The 15,161-nt window shown below is 38.4% G+C and overlaps 2 protein-coding genes across 3 annotated transcripts in view; one reads left to right on the top strand and one right to left on the bottom strand.

Annotated features, from left to right (window-relative positions):
- IPCEF1 (interaction protein for cytohesin exchange factors 1) overlaps positions 1 to 15,161 on the bottom strand; it is a 183,075-nt gene that overhangs the window by 26,470 nt on the left and 141,444 nt on the right. For both annotated transcript variants that reach the window (XM_067701721.1, XM_067701722.1), the window contains 3 exons: positions 13,967 to 14,025; positions 12,553 to 12,641; positions 2,424 to 2,796 (listed from right to left, as the gene is read on the bottom strand). In XM_067701721.1, coding sequence (XP_067557822.1) covers positions 2,424 to 2,796; positions 12,553 to 12,641; positions 13,967 to 14,025 — 521 coding nt within the window. The remainder of the gene's footprint in view (positions 1 to 2,423; positions 2,797 to 12,552; positions 12,642 to 13,966; positions 14,026 to 15,161) is intronic.
- The window catches only part of OPRM1 (opioid receptor mu 1), a 160,323-nt gene that overhangs the window by 105,910 nt on the left and 39,252 nt on the right, over positions 1 to 15,161 (top strand). The window lies entirely within an intron of this gene.

Raw genomic sequence — 15,161 nt, 5'->3', positions numbered from 1 at the left:
TTTCAAACACAGGAAATTCAGCACTTTTCTTTTTTTTTTAATTGGCAGCTAAAATAATAATAATTTTTAGAAGACACAAAAATGAAACACTACCTTCTTTTCCAACACACAAACACACGTTAAAAAAAAAAAAAAGCACAGTACTCAATCTGATTACTCAACAGCACGTCATCGCAAACGCAAGTGAAAACTGGGTTGCTGTTTCCATAGCAATGACTTTATGCAGTTTAACTCTGCTGGGAATTTAACCAAATCCCCAGCAGCAGGAGAAAATCATCAGCAAAAATTTTGTAACATATGGCAAGTGCCAACAGATCAGTGAGGGGGAAAATAGTTTTATTTTCTCTTCCTTCTACTCCAAGGAATACCTTTATGTCAAGCTGTTTGAAGAAGCATACAGATATTGTTGGTCACTCTGTACCTAACTCAAAATTTTAAAATACCTGGTTTCTTCCTTCTTAGATTAACAGAGCTGTTGGTACTCAGCCAGGCTCTGCAGCACACTCGTGCCCAGAATGACATTAGACATGGACAAGAATTGCGTGCATCTTCCCATGACTATCAGGTTACTCGTCCTAAAGGAAAACTCAATCCGCGGTGTTATCTCTTGAGAACGAATGCAAATGCAATTTTATTCTCTGTTTTGCTTTTGAAGCCATCCTCACCCCGGGGTGCTGTGTGTGTGTGCGCACGTGAGTGTATGTGTATTTGTGCATGCATGAAACAAACATTTTAGTTCTACTAATGGCCCAATAATTAAAGCCAGAGTTTTTAGCAGGAAAATAATAGATATGGTCCTCTTCATTATTTTCTTTAGTTCCACCAGGCCTATATCTGGAAGGATCTTCTAAGTATCAAGTTAGAGTCCATCTAGTTCAAAGTACTTAAATTCCCTCTTCAGTATATCTTCATAAGAGAAAAAATTGTAATCGACACGCAACATGCAATTGAGCCTATTCAATTTTGAACAGTTCTCAATGTTACAAAGAAGTTTCTTATGCTGAACCCAAAATTATCTCCTTTTTACTTGCACCACGGGCCTCAAAATTTGCATCAATTTCATACTTCCACAGAGGTACAAATTAAGCCCAATATCTTCACATCAAAACACCTCACAGAGCTGAGGCCAGCTTGAGTCTACTGCCTTCCATTCTGTACAGTCCAATATTGATCCCCCTGCCCCTACCTCATTCACCTCTAAAAGTAGGTTATTTTGGCAATGACTTCATTTACTCCATTTTTTCTAATTGTAAAGTAGATAATTGGCCTAAATTAGGGGTATCAAACAAAAATGACATCAGAGGCCAGGCAGGTAACTCAACTTATGTTGAGTTGCCTTATGTAAAGCATCTTCACATAAGGTCACAGGGAGCAGTGACAACGGACACACAGGTCTGTAGTTGTAATTCTTGGCCTAAATTACTCTGATACCAAATATCAAATTAATAGGGTAACTATGAAAATCTGAGAACTTAAAGAAACTTTCCCTGATTAGGCTGGGGGAGAGGGGACAGCTGTCACCTACGTCATCAGGCCACCCCGACTGGCGATCATGGGACTTTAGCCAGTCAGCTTCCCCTCAATGGTGCACTGAAAGAATACAGATCAAACTCGTCATTCTCTCATTTTTAAGTATCTGCTATCAGGTAAACTTGTTTTACACTGGAATGAATAAGGCACAGACCATCAGGAAAGACCCATCATGACTGAAAACTAATCATTTTTTAAAAGTTAGTCTGAATAAAAGACAAGGACCAACAATCATGGAGTATTAAGAAAGCCCACACTCTTCATTTCCATACTCCAATAAACACTTTCATTTGCTAAGACTTAACATGCTTTTCTTCAAACACATAAGCTGTGCTCTCCTTCGGTTCTAAAGTCCTCGTGCTGCCCCACAAAGTGCACGTAGACCGTCTGTCTTCCTGCTCACCATGTAGGAAGGCCCCTCAGGAGCTGACCTGCGAGGACCCAGACCTCATCTGTGCTTATAGCCCAGGGAAGGTGGTAGCTCTGCGTATGTTTGGAAACATGGTGGTGATGTCATCTACAAAATGTCGATCTAATCACCACAAGCTCCGGAGCACAGCACACGGGACCAATAAAAACCAAAACAAAACAAAACAAAAAACTCAAGTTTTACCTCAGATTGGTGAAAAAGTATCATTCTTTTCTGAACACATCTCATAGTTGCAAGCATGTGGTTGGTGACACTTACAGCGGGTAATAAATGGTCCTGAAGCTGGAGTTTTCTACATGCGATCTCTCCTCTACAGAAGTAGCCCCTGGACTTAGCCCCACTTGACTGTTTAATTATTAAATCATTCGTGACTTTAAACATTCTTTTTACAATCGACGTTAGCATTCCACATCCACATACAAATATTCATCCTCGAAAAAGAGTAAATCGTTTCTTGGTTTACCTCTATCTGTCATCTCTGATCCAGCCGGCTTGTCTGGGACACAAAGATGATCTAGGTTGCTACTCAATGAAGAAGCGTCATCACTGGATAAAGAGTTCAAAACTCCACTTTCTGATGTGGCGAAGCTGGTTTCCAGGGCCCTGCGACCATTTGCCTCCAAGGGTGCAGGTGAGCAGGCCTGCACAGCGCGTGTCACAGACTGTCCCACGTCTTCAGCGGCAGACGAGCTGTCAACCATGTCCATCCAGGGCTGTCTTTCTCTAGATATGAGAGAAGACAAACTGCTGGGCGTCTTTTTTATGTTTTCCATGGAAGAGAAAGAACGCGACGTTTCATTCAATTTGGGTGAAGACGAAGATGCCCGCTGGGCAGCCTGTTTTTCACAAATAAAAGCAAAAGAGAATAAAATAAATCATGATTAAGTCAGCATTCTCTACTTTTCATTTTCAAGGAAGGTATTCCAGCATTTCAAAAAGTTGCCAATAATAAAAGAATCAAAAGAAAAAGAGATGGTATTTATACCGGTATGACAGACACTATGATCCCATTTTCCAAAACCAATCTGTATAACTTTGAATCACTACTCTAGGATCTGAAAGATCTCCATGTCATGAATTACCCTACTCTTCAATGCTCTCCAGGTAACTAAAAGACTCCTTTGAGGAATTCATTGGAACACTGAAGGATGCTTTGAGCAAAAAGTAGATTGCAATCTCTCACTGAATTCTTACCAATTGAGCAAAAAATCTTGAGAAAGGTGATTAAGAGAGGGAAAGCAAAAGCTGGAGCCAGACGGGAAGCAAAATAATATTAACTGAGTGGAAGACCAGTGATGTGGGTACAACACATACATTTACACCCTCAAACATTTGTCACAGTTCCTTAGCACATGACCACTATAAGCTCATAACTGCAGAGTTAAGTGAAATAATGTTAACTCATTCACTCTTCAATAATTTTAAAATATCAATAAACTTTCACCAAAGAAGACGGGAATACATATGCAGTCTCCTCATTCATTAAAGGGAAACCAAAAACTACGAGAAGTGGGTTGATGGTGGGTGTAGGATCTTCTGAAAGCATCTCCTGGCATACAATCCAAGGGTGAATGCCAATCCTTGGCAAAATTTTCACCAGTCCATGGAGAAAACATCAATGCAACATCACCAATGTCCTCTCTGGGGAAGGACTTCATTTATTCTGAGATTTTATCCTTGTTACATTTTGATGTTAAAATATATGCCTTCATTTGGAAAATGGTAATGGTAGCTATTAGTTTTTGTCTTTTGGAGATTTTTTTTTAATGTTCTCCATAGCAAAATAAAGATTTGGCAACTATATGTTGTTCCTCCATTTTTAATTTCATTGGTCAATAAAAATCCAAAAAATCTAAACACCAGTGCTCTAGGGGTCACCCTATATCTCCAATGGCAGATAAGATAGAGAAGGCTTTTTCTGGTTCGGTTTCATTATGTCACCCTATGAGATACTCCTGTCAATTTCAAGCATTCAGATCTCCAAGGAAGTGGAGGAACTGGTAGGGAGGAGATTGTTAGAGGGAAGAGGCCAAAGAGCAAAGTAGGCTCCTTTCCCCAAAACCTCAGCATCACTGCAACTAACTCGAGATAGTTGACTGTGTTCCAAATTAATATGTGCCCAAGAATTTTGCAGGTTCTAAGCTCTGAGTTCTGATGGAAAAAGTCAGGAAGTGTCCGATGAGTGCCTAGCTGGCTGCATGCTAGACATGGATTGTCAAATAAGCAATAAATCCACTTTTTAGTAGCATGACACTAAAACATCTAGTTAAGATACTAACTCATCACACACATCTTCTTAAAAATAATATATTTGGCATGACATGAAAACTTTCCTTTCAGGAATGTGTCAAAAATCTTTCAAACCAGCTGCCTTCAATCACCCAGACCACTTAACTAGGAGATCCAGATCTGTAATTCACTAAATAAAATCCTAGCTACCCAGAGGAGGTAACGCACCCCCTACCAAACTGTCCAAATAAATGCCAAGACTTGTTTACTCGTTAGCAGGATCTACGGAATAAATGTTAACAAAAATACCCATTCAGGCCCAGTCCTGACACAGTTCCCTATTGTGAGCTATTTTAGTAAAACTTGGCTTCAGTGGGATCAGCTTCCTTTTCTGAAAAGAGACCAAACACGAGCTTTTCCTGCTTCTCCTGCTGATACTACTGTAATTTGATTATAGCAAAATGGGCTATTTGTGCAAAAACGCTGTTGCTGCAGCACGTTCCGTAGCCTTTTTAAACCTCAAAACTCTGCTTAAAAGACTGAGGAAAGACACATTCAATGAGCATCAGAAATTTCCGGGGAGTGTATTTCTGCTTGTGGTACTCCTCAAACACACAGCCAATGCTTCCAGCCCGCTTTCTCTAGCACCACGTAGCACGTATAAAGTTGGTTTTCAAATGGAGAAAAGAAGAGCGAGGGGCGGAAAAAGGAAAAGAACCAGAGAGAAGAAAAATCAAAATGAGAAAAGGATGGTGTGTACCAGGTCAGAGGGAGTTTTCGTCAGAAGAGATTGACACATATCAAAGGTTACCTGGAGTGCAGTTACAGAGGATCGATAGGGGAATGTGCTTTATAAACCCTGTGGTTTAATAAAGCTAAATCCTGCTTTATTATTTCTACCATCCTCTAGCTACTCATAGCCATAAGTCAAACAGAGAACCTTTAGCTCAGTGCCTCTAGGAACTATCCAAGTAACACACCCAGAAAACTCCCCACTGCAAATCACATGAAGGTAGAAAGGAGCAACAGCCTCTCCTCTCCAGCCCACCCCTGGCTTGGCTCACACAACCCCAACCTTCAAGGGTCAGTTCAAGGGTCACCTCCTCCAGGAAGCCTTCTCCAGTGGCCTCAGGGCGAGGTAGGTATCTTTTCCCCACGCTCCTGGGCTTACTTCTATCCTGGGCTTACTTCTATCACACCAGGTAGAGTATCGTTTTATTTGTCAACTAATACTGTAATTGCTGATGGATCTGTTCCTCTTTTTTGGTGAGTTACTTGAGAGCAGGCTGCTTTTAATCATTTTTGCATCTCCATTTTTTTGCATTTGTGCCTGACCTTAGTAAATTAATAAATTAATAGCTAGTTGGTAATAAATTAATGCTACAAAGACTGGTCTAGGAAACCAGCTATGTGAAGGCAAACAGCCCAGAGCAGTTCAGTCCCTTACTCAGGAGCACCCTGAAGTTCTCTGTGAAGTTGCTATGGATGATTTATCCTAATCCTGGGATCCAGGGGTGACCATTACTGATTGCAATGCAGATACTCCTACAAAGTATTCTCAGAATCTCAAATAAAATTATTTTATTTATTAGACATTAATAATTGTATGTTGTTTCATTTATTTCAGAACATTTGGGCTTCAAATTTTTATTTTTTTAATGAGAAAATGAAAGATATTTTAAAAATCTTAGTTTTAATGAGGAGAGTATGTACATGATTAAATAAAAGAATCAATATTGCTTTTCTCCATTTTCTGTATAAGAGATTTTTATTCATTGAAGAAGCTTAGTTCAAAAGCTGATTAGCTCTAAAATTCTTTTCTCTGAATTGTTTTTAAAACACAAGTTTTAAAGAAAAGAAAAAAGAGTTGAAAATGGCCACCAAAAGCCTGTAATTAGAAAGGAGTGAGTCAGCATAGAAATTTAAGCAGCATTAGTCAAAGTATATAAAAAATAAAAGAAAATACAGGAATAACTTAAGACTAAACAAAATACAACCAAATGAGAAAAAAAGGAAAGTACACAGCTGTTCTTTCCTTCCATTGGCCATATTAATGAAAATAAACTAACCAATTGCTGTTAAGCCCTAGGAGGTATTGTGTTTATAATTCTACCATATGTTAGTAGAAACATTATTCTAAAAACCCGAAGACTTTGTATGGTATACTGCCCCCTCTGTCACTGGCCTTCTGCATGACCTTGGGCAATGAGCTGCAGGCCGTCCATTCCTCACTCCAATCTTTAGTATCCAAGTGGCCTTGCAGAAACCACTTTACTTCCAGGTCCTAGTTTACTGACTTCCTGCCTCTACCATTACCCAACCCCTCCCTACCCTAGTCCATCCACCAAACAATAGCTAGAGCATTTCTAAAGCAGAAAATGCATCATAGTGTTGTCCTGCTGAAAATCCTCCAGTGACTGTCCATCATGAGTAGAATATCCATAGTCATCATTATAGCCAAGACAACCCACATGGACCCCTACCCACCTCTCCAGCAACATCTTCAACCTCCCCTTCCCTCTCCTTTCCAACCGCATGGTCTTGTTTCTGTTCCTTGAGCACGTCTCTGGTTCCTTGTGCCTGAAAAGCTCACTCTGTGGATTTGGGGTTGGCTGACTCCTTCCCATCACTTCGGTCTCAAGTCAAATATCACCTCCTTAGCAGGCTCTTCCCTGACGGTCATAAGCAAAGCAATATCCTCCCCGACCTCAACCCCAGCTACTCCCTAGAACACTGCCCCAGTTAATGCTTCTTCGTAGCATTTATCAGTACTCAGACTGTTTGAATTACAAATTATTGTGACTTTTCTTCAACTAAGAACTTAAGATGCTCCACGGAAGAGACTGTCCAGCTCAGTTCAGCATCCCCTTCTTTGGAAAATACCTGGCACGTGGTTGACACAGAAAAAAAAAGTTGCCAGTGGTTTGTCTGCCTTAGATTATCAAAAAGAGCAAATGAGAGAACATAAAAGATATTCGTAATAAAAGGTAAACTTAAGCTTGCAAAGGTTACTTAAGACAGTTCTATTTACTTCTCTGGCACTTGACTTCATTTGTAAAAGACGGGACTTCTATGAGTCGAATGAAGTCATCCTTCTGAAAGCCAAGTGAAATCACTAGACAAGTGTAAAGTAACTTTCTAATTCACACGGGGGAATATTTGTATAGCTACAGATCTGTGGAGGAAGTGACAATCGTCACCCACCCGCCCATTTATCAATCCATTAAATAAATATTTAATTAGGTTCAAATATGTGTTAGACAAGGTCATAGATGTTGCGGGTAAAGAAAAAGATATTGGACACTGCCTCTAACCTTAAGAATTTAATAATTAGATAAATAAACCCGATACACAAAATCTATAATTCAAGGCAGAGGCTAACACCATGAAAAAAGTATCCCAGAAAATGCACTATAGAAATATAAAGAGTTTAGAAGAAGGAAAGATCCTCCTGTCTCAGGGGACCAGGGAAGGTTTAATGAAAGAAGTCACATTTAAACCAGTCTTGAAAGATATTTAGAAGGTGGAATTGGGGTGAGAGTGAATGGTTCCTGCAAGTGGAGAAACTTTGTAAATATAGGTACAGGAACAGAAAAGTCTGGAAAGCTTTGGGGAAATAGGGGGCAGTTTATTGGGCTGATGAAAAAGGAGGCTGATGAAAAAGGAGGCTGATGAAAAAGGAGGAGACTGTCATGGCAGTTAGAAGTAAGCCCAAGGGCCTGAAATACCAAGCCAATGAATTGAGGATTAATTTGATAAGCAATGAGGATGCACTGAAAGGTCTTTTGTTGTTGAATCAATTTATCAGAACTGCATATTAGGAAGACTAATTTGGAAGTGGTTTTATTAAGAGGAAAGAGAGATTAGAGACAAAAAAAAAAAAAAGAGGCTGCTATTTCAAAATAGCCTGGGCAAGAGCTAGTGCAAACCCCAACTGGGGCAGGGGCAAACATGGAGGCCCGGGAGAGGTTGCCGACAGCCCCCTGCCTGTGACTGACGGCCAGAAGATGAACCGTTAAAGCAAGAGGTGAAATGTAAAATCTAATTTTAGAAAAATCTTAAAATCAGTTAAGTGCTCAACCATAGAGCTTAAGGAAATGTTTTGCATCTTGAGGACAGAGGGTGAATTTTTCTTTCTACCTTTTCTTTGTAAGTATATGTACTCACTAACAACTTTTCATCCAACTATCTCACTTGAAAGCATTTCTACTATTGTATCATAGTACACGTATCGAAAGAACATGTCTTTTAGTAAACAACTGTGCAAGAGCCATCCTACTAAGATTAAATTTGAATTTCTAAAATTGATTTTACCCCTTTTTGTGTTTAATCTTTGACCTCTGGCCAATGGGCCAGAGTACACAGGGTTTTTTTCCCATCCTTTGGATATAAAGGAGTTGTACTTCTGAAAAAGCATCAAAATATAAGGACTCTCATGTTAAAATAATCTGCATGAGCTGCTTAAAACTGGGATATTTATCTTCTCTCATATCTGATCCACCTGTAGGTCTACCTTCCAACTACATTCAAAATCCAACCATTCCATTTCTCAACTGTGACCTCATCCCAGTCATCATGCTCACTACACTAGATTACTGCACACTCCCCCTTAGACTTCTTTGCTTCTATACTTTCCCCCTATGCCACAGGGTCTCTCCCCACAGCAGCATGAGTGGCCCTTTTAAAATGGAGATCAGTCACATCACTCTTCTGCTCAAAACTTCCAAAGGCTAAGGAACTCAAAACATCAAAGTCCTTAATGGTCCACAGGCCCCATACATATGGACACAATTATCCTCCAACCTCATTTCCTGCAACTCTCACCTTGGTTCACCCTGTTCCAGCCATACTGGCCTCTTTGCATTGCCATCTATGCACCAAGGAGATCTGGACTCTAACTGCTCCCTTTGCTTGGAAAACACCTTCCCTGAATATCCACCTGGCTGACTCTTATACCACCTTTCAAGAGTTTTGCTCAGATCTCAACTCTCACTCAGGCCTATCCTGGTTCCCCTATTCATTGTCACAAACTGTCCTGACCCCTTCAGCTCCACTTCTTCTACTGACCTAGCAGATAATTTACTTATGTTGATTGTTTATTTTCAGTCTCCCTCAACCAGAAGTTTGGCTACATGAAGAAATGAATCTTTGTTCATTTACTGTTGTGTCCCAAGTACTATTTAGAATAGTAGCTCTCAATAAATATTTGTTAAATGAATGAATAAGCATATAAGCACAGCTCAAGTTATCAGACACTTTTTAAAAATTAAACTTAGGGGGAAAATATTTGTAACAAATTTTTAATGATCTTTGATCTCTTAAATCACTTTATAACATATAAAATTGAGTTGGAAATATAATTGAAGTCAGTTCCTTTTTTGCTCTTTTGTGAATTTCAAGGAATCACAGGTAGTGATTTCCACAAAGGATCTTCCAAAGTGAAACCTACAGAGTTCCATCTGTTTTGAGCCTGTGGAAAAACTCTCCATTTTTAATTTCTCTGTAAATAAATGGATGTTCTTTTCACTATCCATCCTGTGGAGCTTTCTCAAGAAGGAAACACATAAAGAGAAATCTGCTGTTCACTCAAAGGAGACCCTGTAATGTTCTTTATTCTCTGCAGAACGTGGTCCCACCCATTAGAAACAGGTCCGAATTGGTCTGGTGCTGAAGTCTTACTGTTTATCTTTAGAGCAATCAAAATGACTGGACACAGAATTAAACTCTTAGTTCGAGATTTTATAATTTTGAGAGAATTTTCCAGAATAGTATGATCTTATACTTTTGAATTCATCATTCCAAAATGAAAGTTCATTACCCAGAAATTTTTTTAAAAGCAAGAACTTGGGAAAGGTTGGGGTGTCTTTGGTTTTTGTTTTGTTTTGTTTTCTCGCCTAGGCTCGTATAGCTCAGTCATGTAGCCTATGCCAGATGGAGCCAAAACAATAAGCTGCTTCATGCTCTGGATAAAAGTTACCATGATTTTTAAAATTTCATCTGTTTAGATAAAAAAGCTTAAATGTTGTTTTAACCAAGTGTCTGGCATGTCTGTTTTTCAGAAACAAGAGAAAACAAAATCTGCCTGGGAAATACGTGAGCGGGAACAACATACTCTGTTTCTAAGGAAAGTAAAATCTAACTGTTCAACATTTATCTATTTCTAATACATTTCTTCAGAAAGAATAATGTTAGCCTTAGTGGTCTTCAAATAAATGCTTAACTTCTTAGGACTTTAAGGAATAACATTTGATTGACGTTTAGAATGACATTCTAAAGAATGCTCCCAATTCAGTGACCTAACCTACTGGTCTCACATCCATCCCTTCATTTATTTGTTTGGAAACAAGCATTCTCTGGGCTCCTACTCTAACATTATGTAAGACTATCATTGTATAATGCAATTGAGCCATGATCCTTCATCTAAGAAGACAACTTTGTTGCTTTTACTTTCATCCAGTAGAGTTCTAGATGCCTGACAATGTTCTTTGTAATCTGTGATATAGTTTGCCATTATAAAACTGAAAATCACAGTATTTTAGAACAAAACTAAATCATATAAGAGACAGACAAAAATGGAGAGACACAGAGAAACAGAGATGAAGGCAAAAAGAAACTAAACAGAAACACAGGCTTCTCTATTAAACCAGCAAGGCACATCTATTTCATTTTTTCCAAATGCAGAAACTGATTTTAAAAGAAGAGATAGACTACTTCAAGGGAAAACTATATTAAGAGAGGCTATATTGTAAATCTAGTGCAAAAATTGGTCGACGTTTTACCAAAGTTTAATTTTATTTATGTCTTGCTTAACTTTGGCTAATCCTATTTAATAGATTTTTAATAAATATTCATTCAATAACTATTTATTTCTGGTCTCAGCTGCTAGCCAAATAAATTAGAAAAGTGACCACAATTCCCCACTGGCAGCAGATAAAAACAGTAGAAGTCATTATTTAAATGATATTAACACCTTAAACCCAGGAACTGGCAAATAAAGATTGAAAACCTTATCACACAAAACAGAAAATTCTGGCAGAAGAGGTCTGGTAAGTGAAGGAGTTGCAGTAACCTATTAGAACTTATAGTTACTCGGGTCCATGGATGAACGAGTGTCATAGTAGAATGGAAGGAGCATATGCTATAAAGCTAGACAGACCGGGGTTCCCATCTCAGGTGCTCCATTTTCTGGGGGTATGACTAGGCCATTCTACCTCTCTGAACCTCTGTTTCCTAATCCATGAAACGAGATAGTAATATCTATGTCCTCATGACCTGGGAATAGGAAACAATATGTAAGCCAGAAACAAAGACACCAACCACAACGGACGTGATGCGTAAACCTGACACACAGAAATCAAGAGCATCTGTCAACAAAAAGAAACAGAGTTTAAAAAATATAAACGCCATAGACTGGGAAAGAAGATCTGCCTCATTTTTAACTGACAAAGGACTAAGGTACAGATTAATAAAGAAATCCTATAAATCCAAAATAATAGTAGTAAGACAGCTAAAAATGTACAAAAGACTTGAGACGCTTAACAGAACAGAAAATCCAGATATCAAAAAAAACATGAAAAGATGCTTGACCTCATTAGTAATCAGGGAAATGCAGATTAAATAATACTGCATTTCAGGGTTATCTGAGGGAAGTAAATGATTATATATTTAAAGTAGCTATATAAGTGCTGGTATATGGTAGGTATAAAAGCCATAAGTCAACCTCGCCAAAGATCTCTGCTTGACTCTTTCTACATGCCGTCGCTGTAACGCCCATGAACATCCAAATATAAAGCAACTCTCCATAGCCTTAACGTCCATTAATAACCTGAACTTACACTGGATGCTTCCAAAGCTTAGACTCAAGCTTGGACTTCTCTCTAGTAAATATACCCAGATTTAATGCACCAACCCCACTCCTGGCTTCCTGCTCTCTTTCTGATTCTAATTTTCTCTTCATGTTATTGCCTTCATCCCCTTTACATTCATTTTACATCGTTAGAGTGCATGCACCTAGGCAAGGTATTTTCAATTCTTTCTGAGAACAAGTAGGATATAAATAAACATTATAAAACAAATCTTTGCAAGCATTGGCCCATTACCTAGAAGTCCTCTGCATTACCATGAACCCTCTGAGCATAATACATCTGTGGGTCACACACAAATGCACCGAATCTGTCATATAAATGGGTTGCTATGGAGAAGGCTCAAAATCAGCGCCCTGAGAACTGCACTTGCTCTTTGGCGAGTACCTTAACTTAGCGTCCTCTAAAAATGTATTAGTCAAGGTAGTTTCTACCCAACTGGAAAGAACGACATCCACACATTTGATCGATGACCAACAGACCAATTACGACGGTACGTACCAAAGGAGAGAGAGTCTCCGCAGAGTAATGAGGGGGTCGTGTCTCGACAGCTATTTCGGGATCTTCCTGTTCACTCTCACTGTAGCATTCTATAACAAAAAGGAAAACGCTGAATGTTTCAGCACTGTCATCACTTATTCCATAATGCATGAGCAGAGGTTCTTCTCCATCTGGCTATTGCATTTCCAACCCAATTCAGAAAGCACTTATCTAGTGAGCTACCTGATACATAAGACTTTCCCTCTGTGAGGGTTTCTGCCCTCAAAGAGTGTCCAGTAAGCAGAAAGACGACTAACCATAGCTCAGGGAAAATGAAACTAATTCCTCAAAAGAGGTGTGAGTCATACACTAAGGGAGCACAAGATCAGTAGTGATTAATTTTGAGCATAGGAATCTTAATGAGCTGAAAATGGCAGGATAAGTAAACCATCAATGGTGCACACAGAGTAATGGGAGTACCAGGCTGAGGACACAGACTGAGCCAAGTATTCAGAGTCCCCTACGGGACATGGTGGAAAACAAAGCTGAAAGGTTGCTTGAGGCCATATCATAGAAGGCCTTACATACCAGGAAAAGGAGAAGGGTTTTGTGTAGTTACTTTTTGCTCACAATCTATAAATATACTTCACATATATAATGGGTGCTTATTTTATGGAAAAGAAGACCAAGGAGATGATTAGGACACTGGTTTCACAGTATTGCGTTACACTTCTTTATTGTTTTAAATCAAGTTGCCACTTTTTCATTTCTAAATTTAAGATTTTATGATTTTGTTCTCCGAAGATATAACTCCCTACTTCCAATTTCCAAGTTTTATGTGGTCTGAGCATTTCAGAAATAGTGTCAGCTCTGTGACCCTGGCACCTAAATCCTCTTTCTTCTCAATATTAAGGAGTAACTTCATCATTAAGAAGAATTAGACTCTTGTAGCTTTTGAACCCTGAAAGCTACAGACTGAGCTAAAAATACGGCTTCTGTCCCAATCTGACATTCAGGCTCCTGGTACAAACTTAGGGTAATTAGTCTCAGCACACACCTGGTGGAAATACTAAAATATCAGAGAGGAAACAGTGGGCTGAAAGTTATCTGTCTCGAACATGACGAGATCATGTCTATGAGTAAGAATTCAGTAAGTGGGGCAATAAAACATTTGCATTGGCAATTGGTTGAGATCCCAGTGAAGCCTACAGCTGCTAATGTGTGGGTGAAGTGTGAAAAGCGTTCTTAGCCAGCATGGGAAGCTCTATTCCATGTTGGTGAGCCTGTGTGTCTATGTCTGTCTATACATATTTTCAGATAATTTTAAATAACAAAGTATGGTTCATTAGAACAAGACTACATAGAACATGACATTGTATTTTCACCCTATTCTAATATTCTTGCTAAATTTTCAGAAATTGAAAATAGAACATACCTTCATCCTTTGTAGTGGATTCAAGATGGATTATAGCTAATCCAAATTTGTTTAACCACCTAAAATTCAAATAGAAAATAAATGTTTGACAGAGACACTGGTTCCCAACATATTCACCTTTATGCTAGACCCTAAAGGAAGGTCTTGTACCAGACTTTATAACAAAATTAAGTCATAGTGCTATCGTCAGTCTAAACATTTCTAGAAACAGCCTAAGTTTGTGGTATGGAAACCTAAGACCTCTGGTTTCACAATACTGTCCGTACTTAGGGCATTCTTTGCCAGATAAGAAATGAGGTGGCCCATTATACAGCCAGTTAAAGTGGGCAACTACATTAGATATTCTAAATATACGAATAAATATACGTTTTGTAATTGTGTATTTGAAATTCTTGTCAACCATCAAAATGAATTTCTTAACTTGACCTTTAAAGTTCTATCTCTTTAATTCTTAAAATGTAAGCTTATTTCACACACACACACAAAATGAAGATGATCTATTTTTAAACCACAATCTTTATATCAATCAGTAAAAAGATCTGGCCAGAGCTTCACAGTTATTCCTAAGCTGGGGAAAATTTCAATTTCTTGAAAAATTTTATGTAAGGTAAAAACTGACAATGTCTCATCTTCCATTGATTTACCATTTATTGGCAATGAATTTCAACTACCCATCAATAATGAAAAAAGAACTAGACAAACCTTAAGGAACACAAACTTGGCTTATGACTTCAGGCCACTGTAGTTCCTTTTCAAGGGTTCAATTAGAAACTTATTTAAATACACAAAAGACACAAAATGTATCTATTTCATATGTTCCTAGCTATATAACCTTCTATTTAAAGGGAAAATATCATTTTGGGGGAGAGATAATCTAAGTGATTTATTTCCCACTTCTTTCCAGTTTTCTTTATTTTTAAAAAATATCCCATAATGTGTATTCATCTTGTTTTGAAACATAAGTAGCCTAAGTCAATCAATATCAACAAAATGATAATAATAATGCTATGCATTTATTGATTCACCTATATGGTTTATTTTTTCTAGTCCTGTAATTCCTGCTAAATTACCCAGCTACACCCCACCATAGCACAAATATTGCACATTCCCAAGTCCACAATTGTCAACAAATTAGGAACCCTTACCCAACCCTCATTCTGCCATGGTCTTGCTGTACTGATTATTTTTTAACAGG

This window comes from Pseudorca crassidens, chromosome 13 (assembly GCF_039906515.1).
Source record: "Pseudorca crassidens isolate mPseCra1 chromosome 13, mPseCra1.hap1, whole genome shotgun sequence".
Classification (NCBI taxonomy): Eukaryota; Metazoa; Chordata; class Mammalia; order Artiodactyla; family Delphinidae; genus Pseudorca; species Pseudorca crassidens.
Note: the sequence above shows the minus strand (reverse complement) of the source record. Positions and strands in the feature narration are given on the sequence as shown.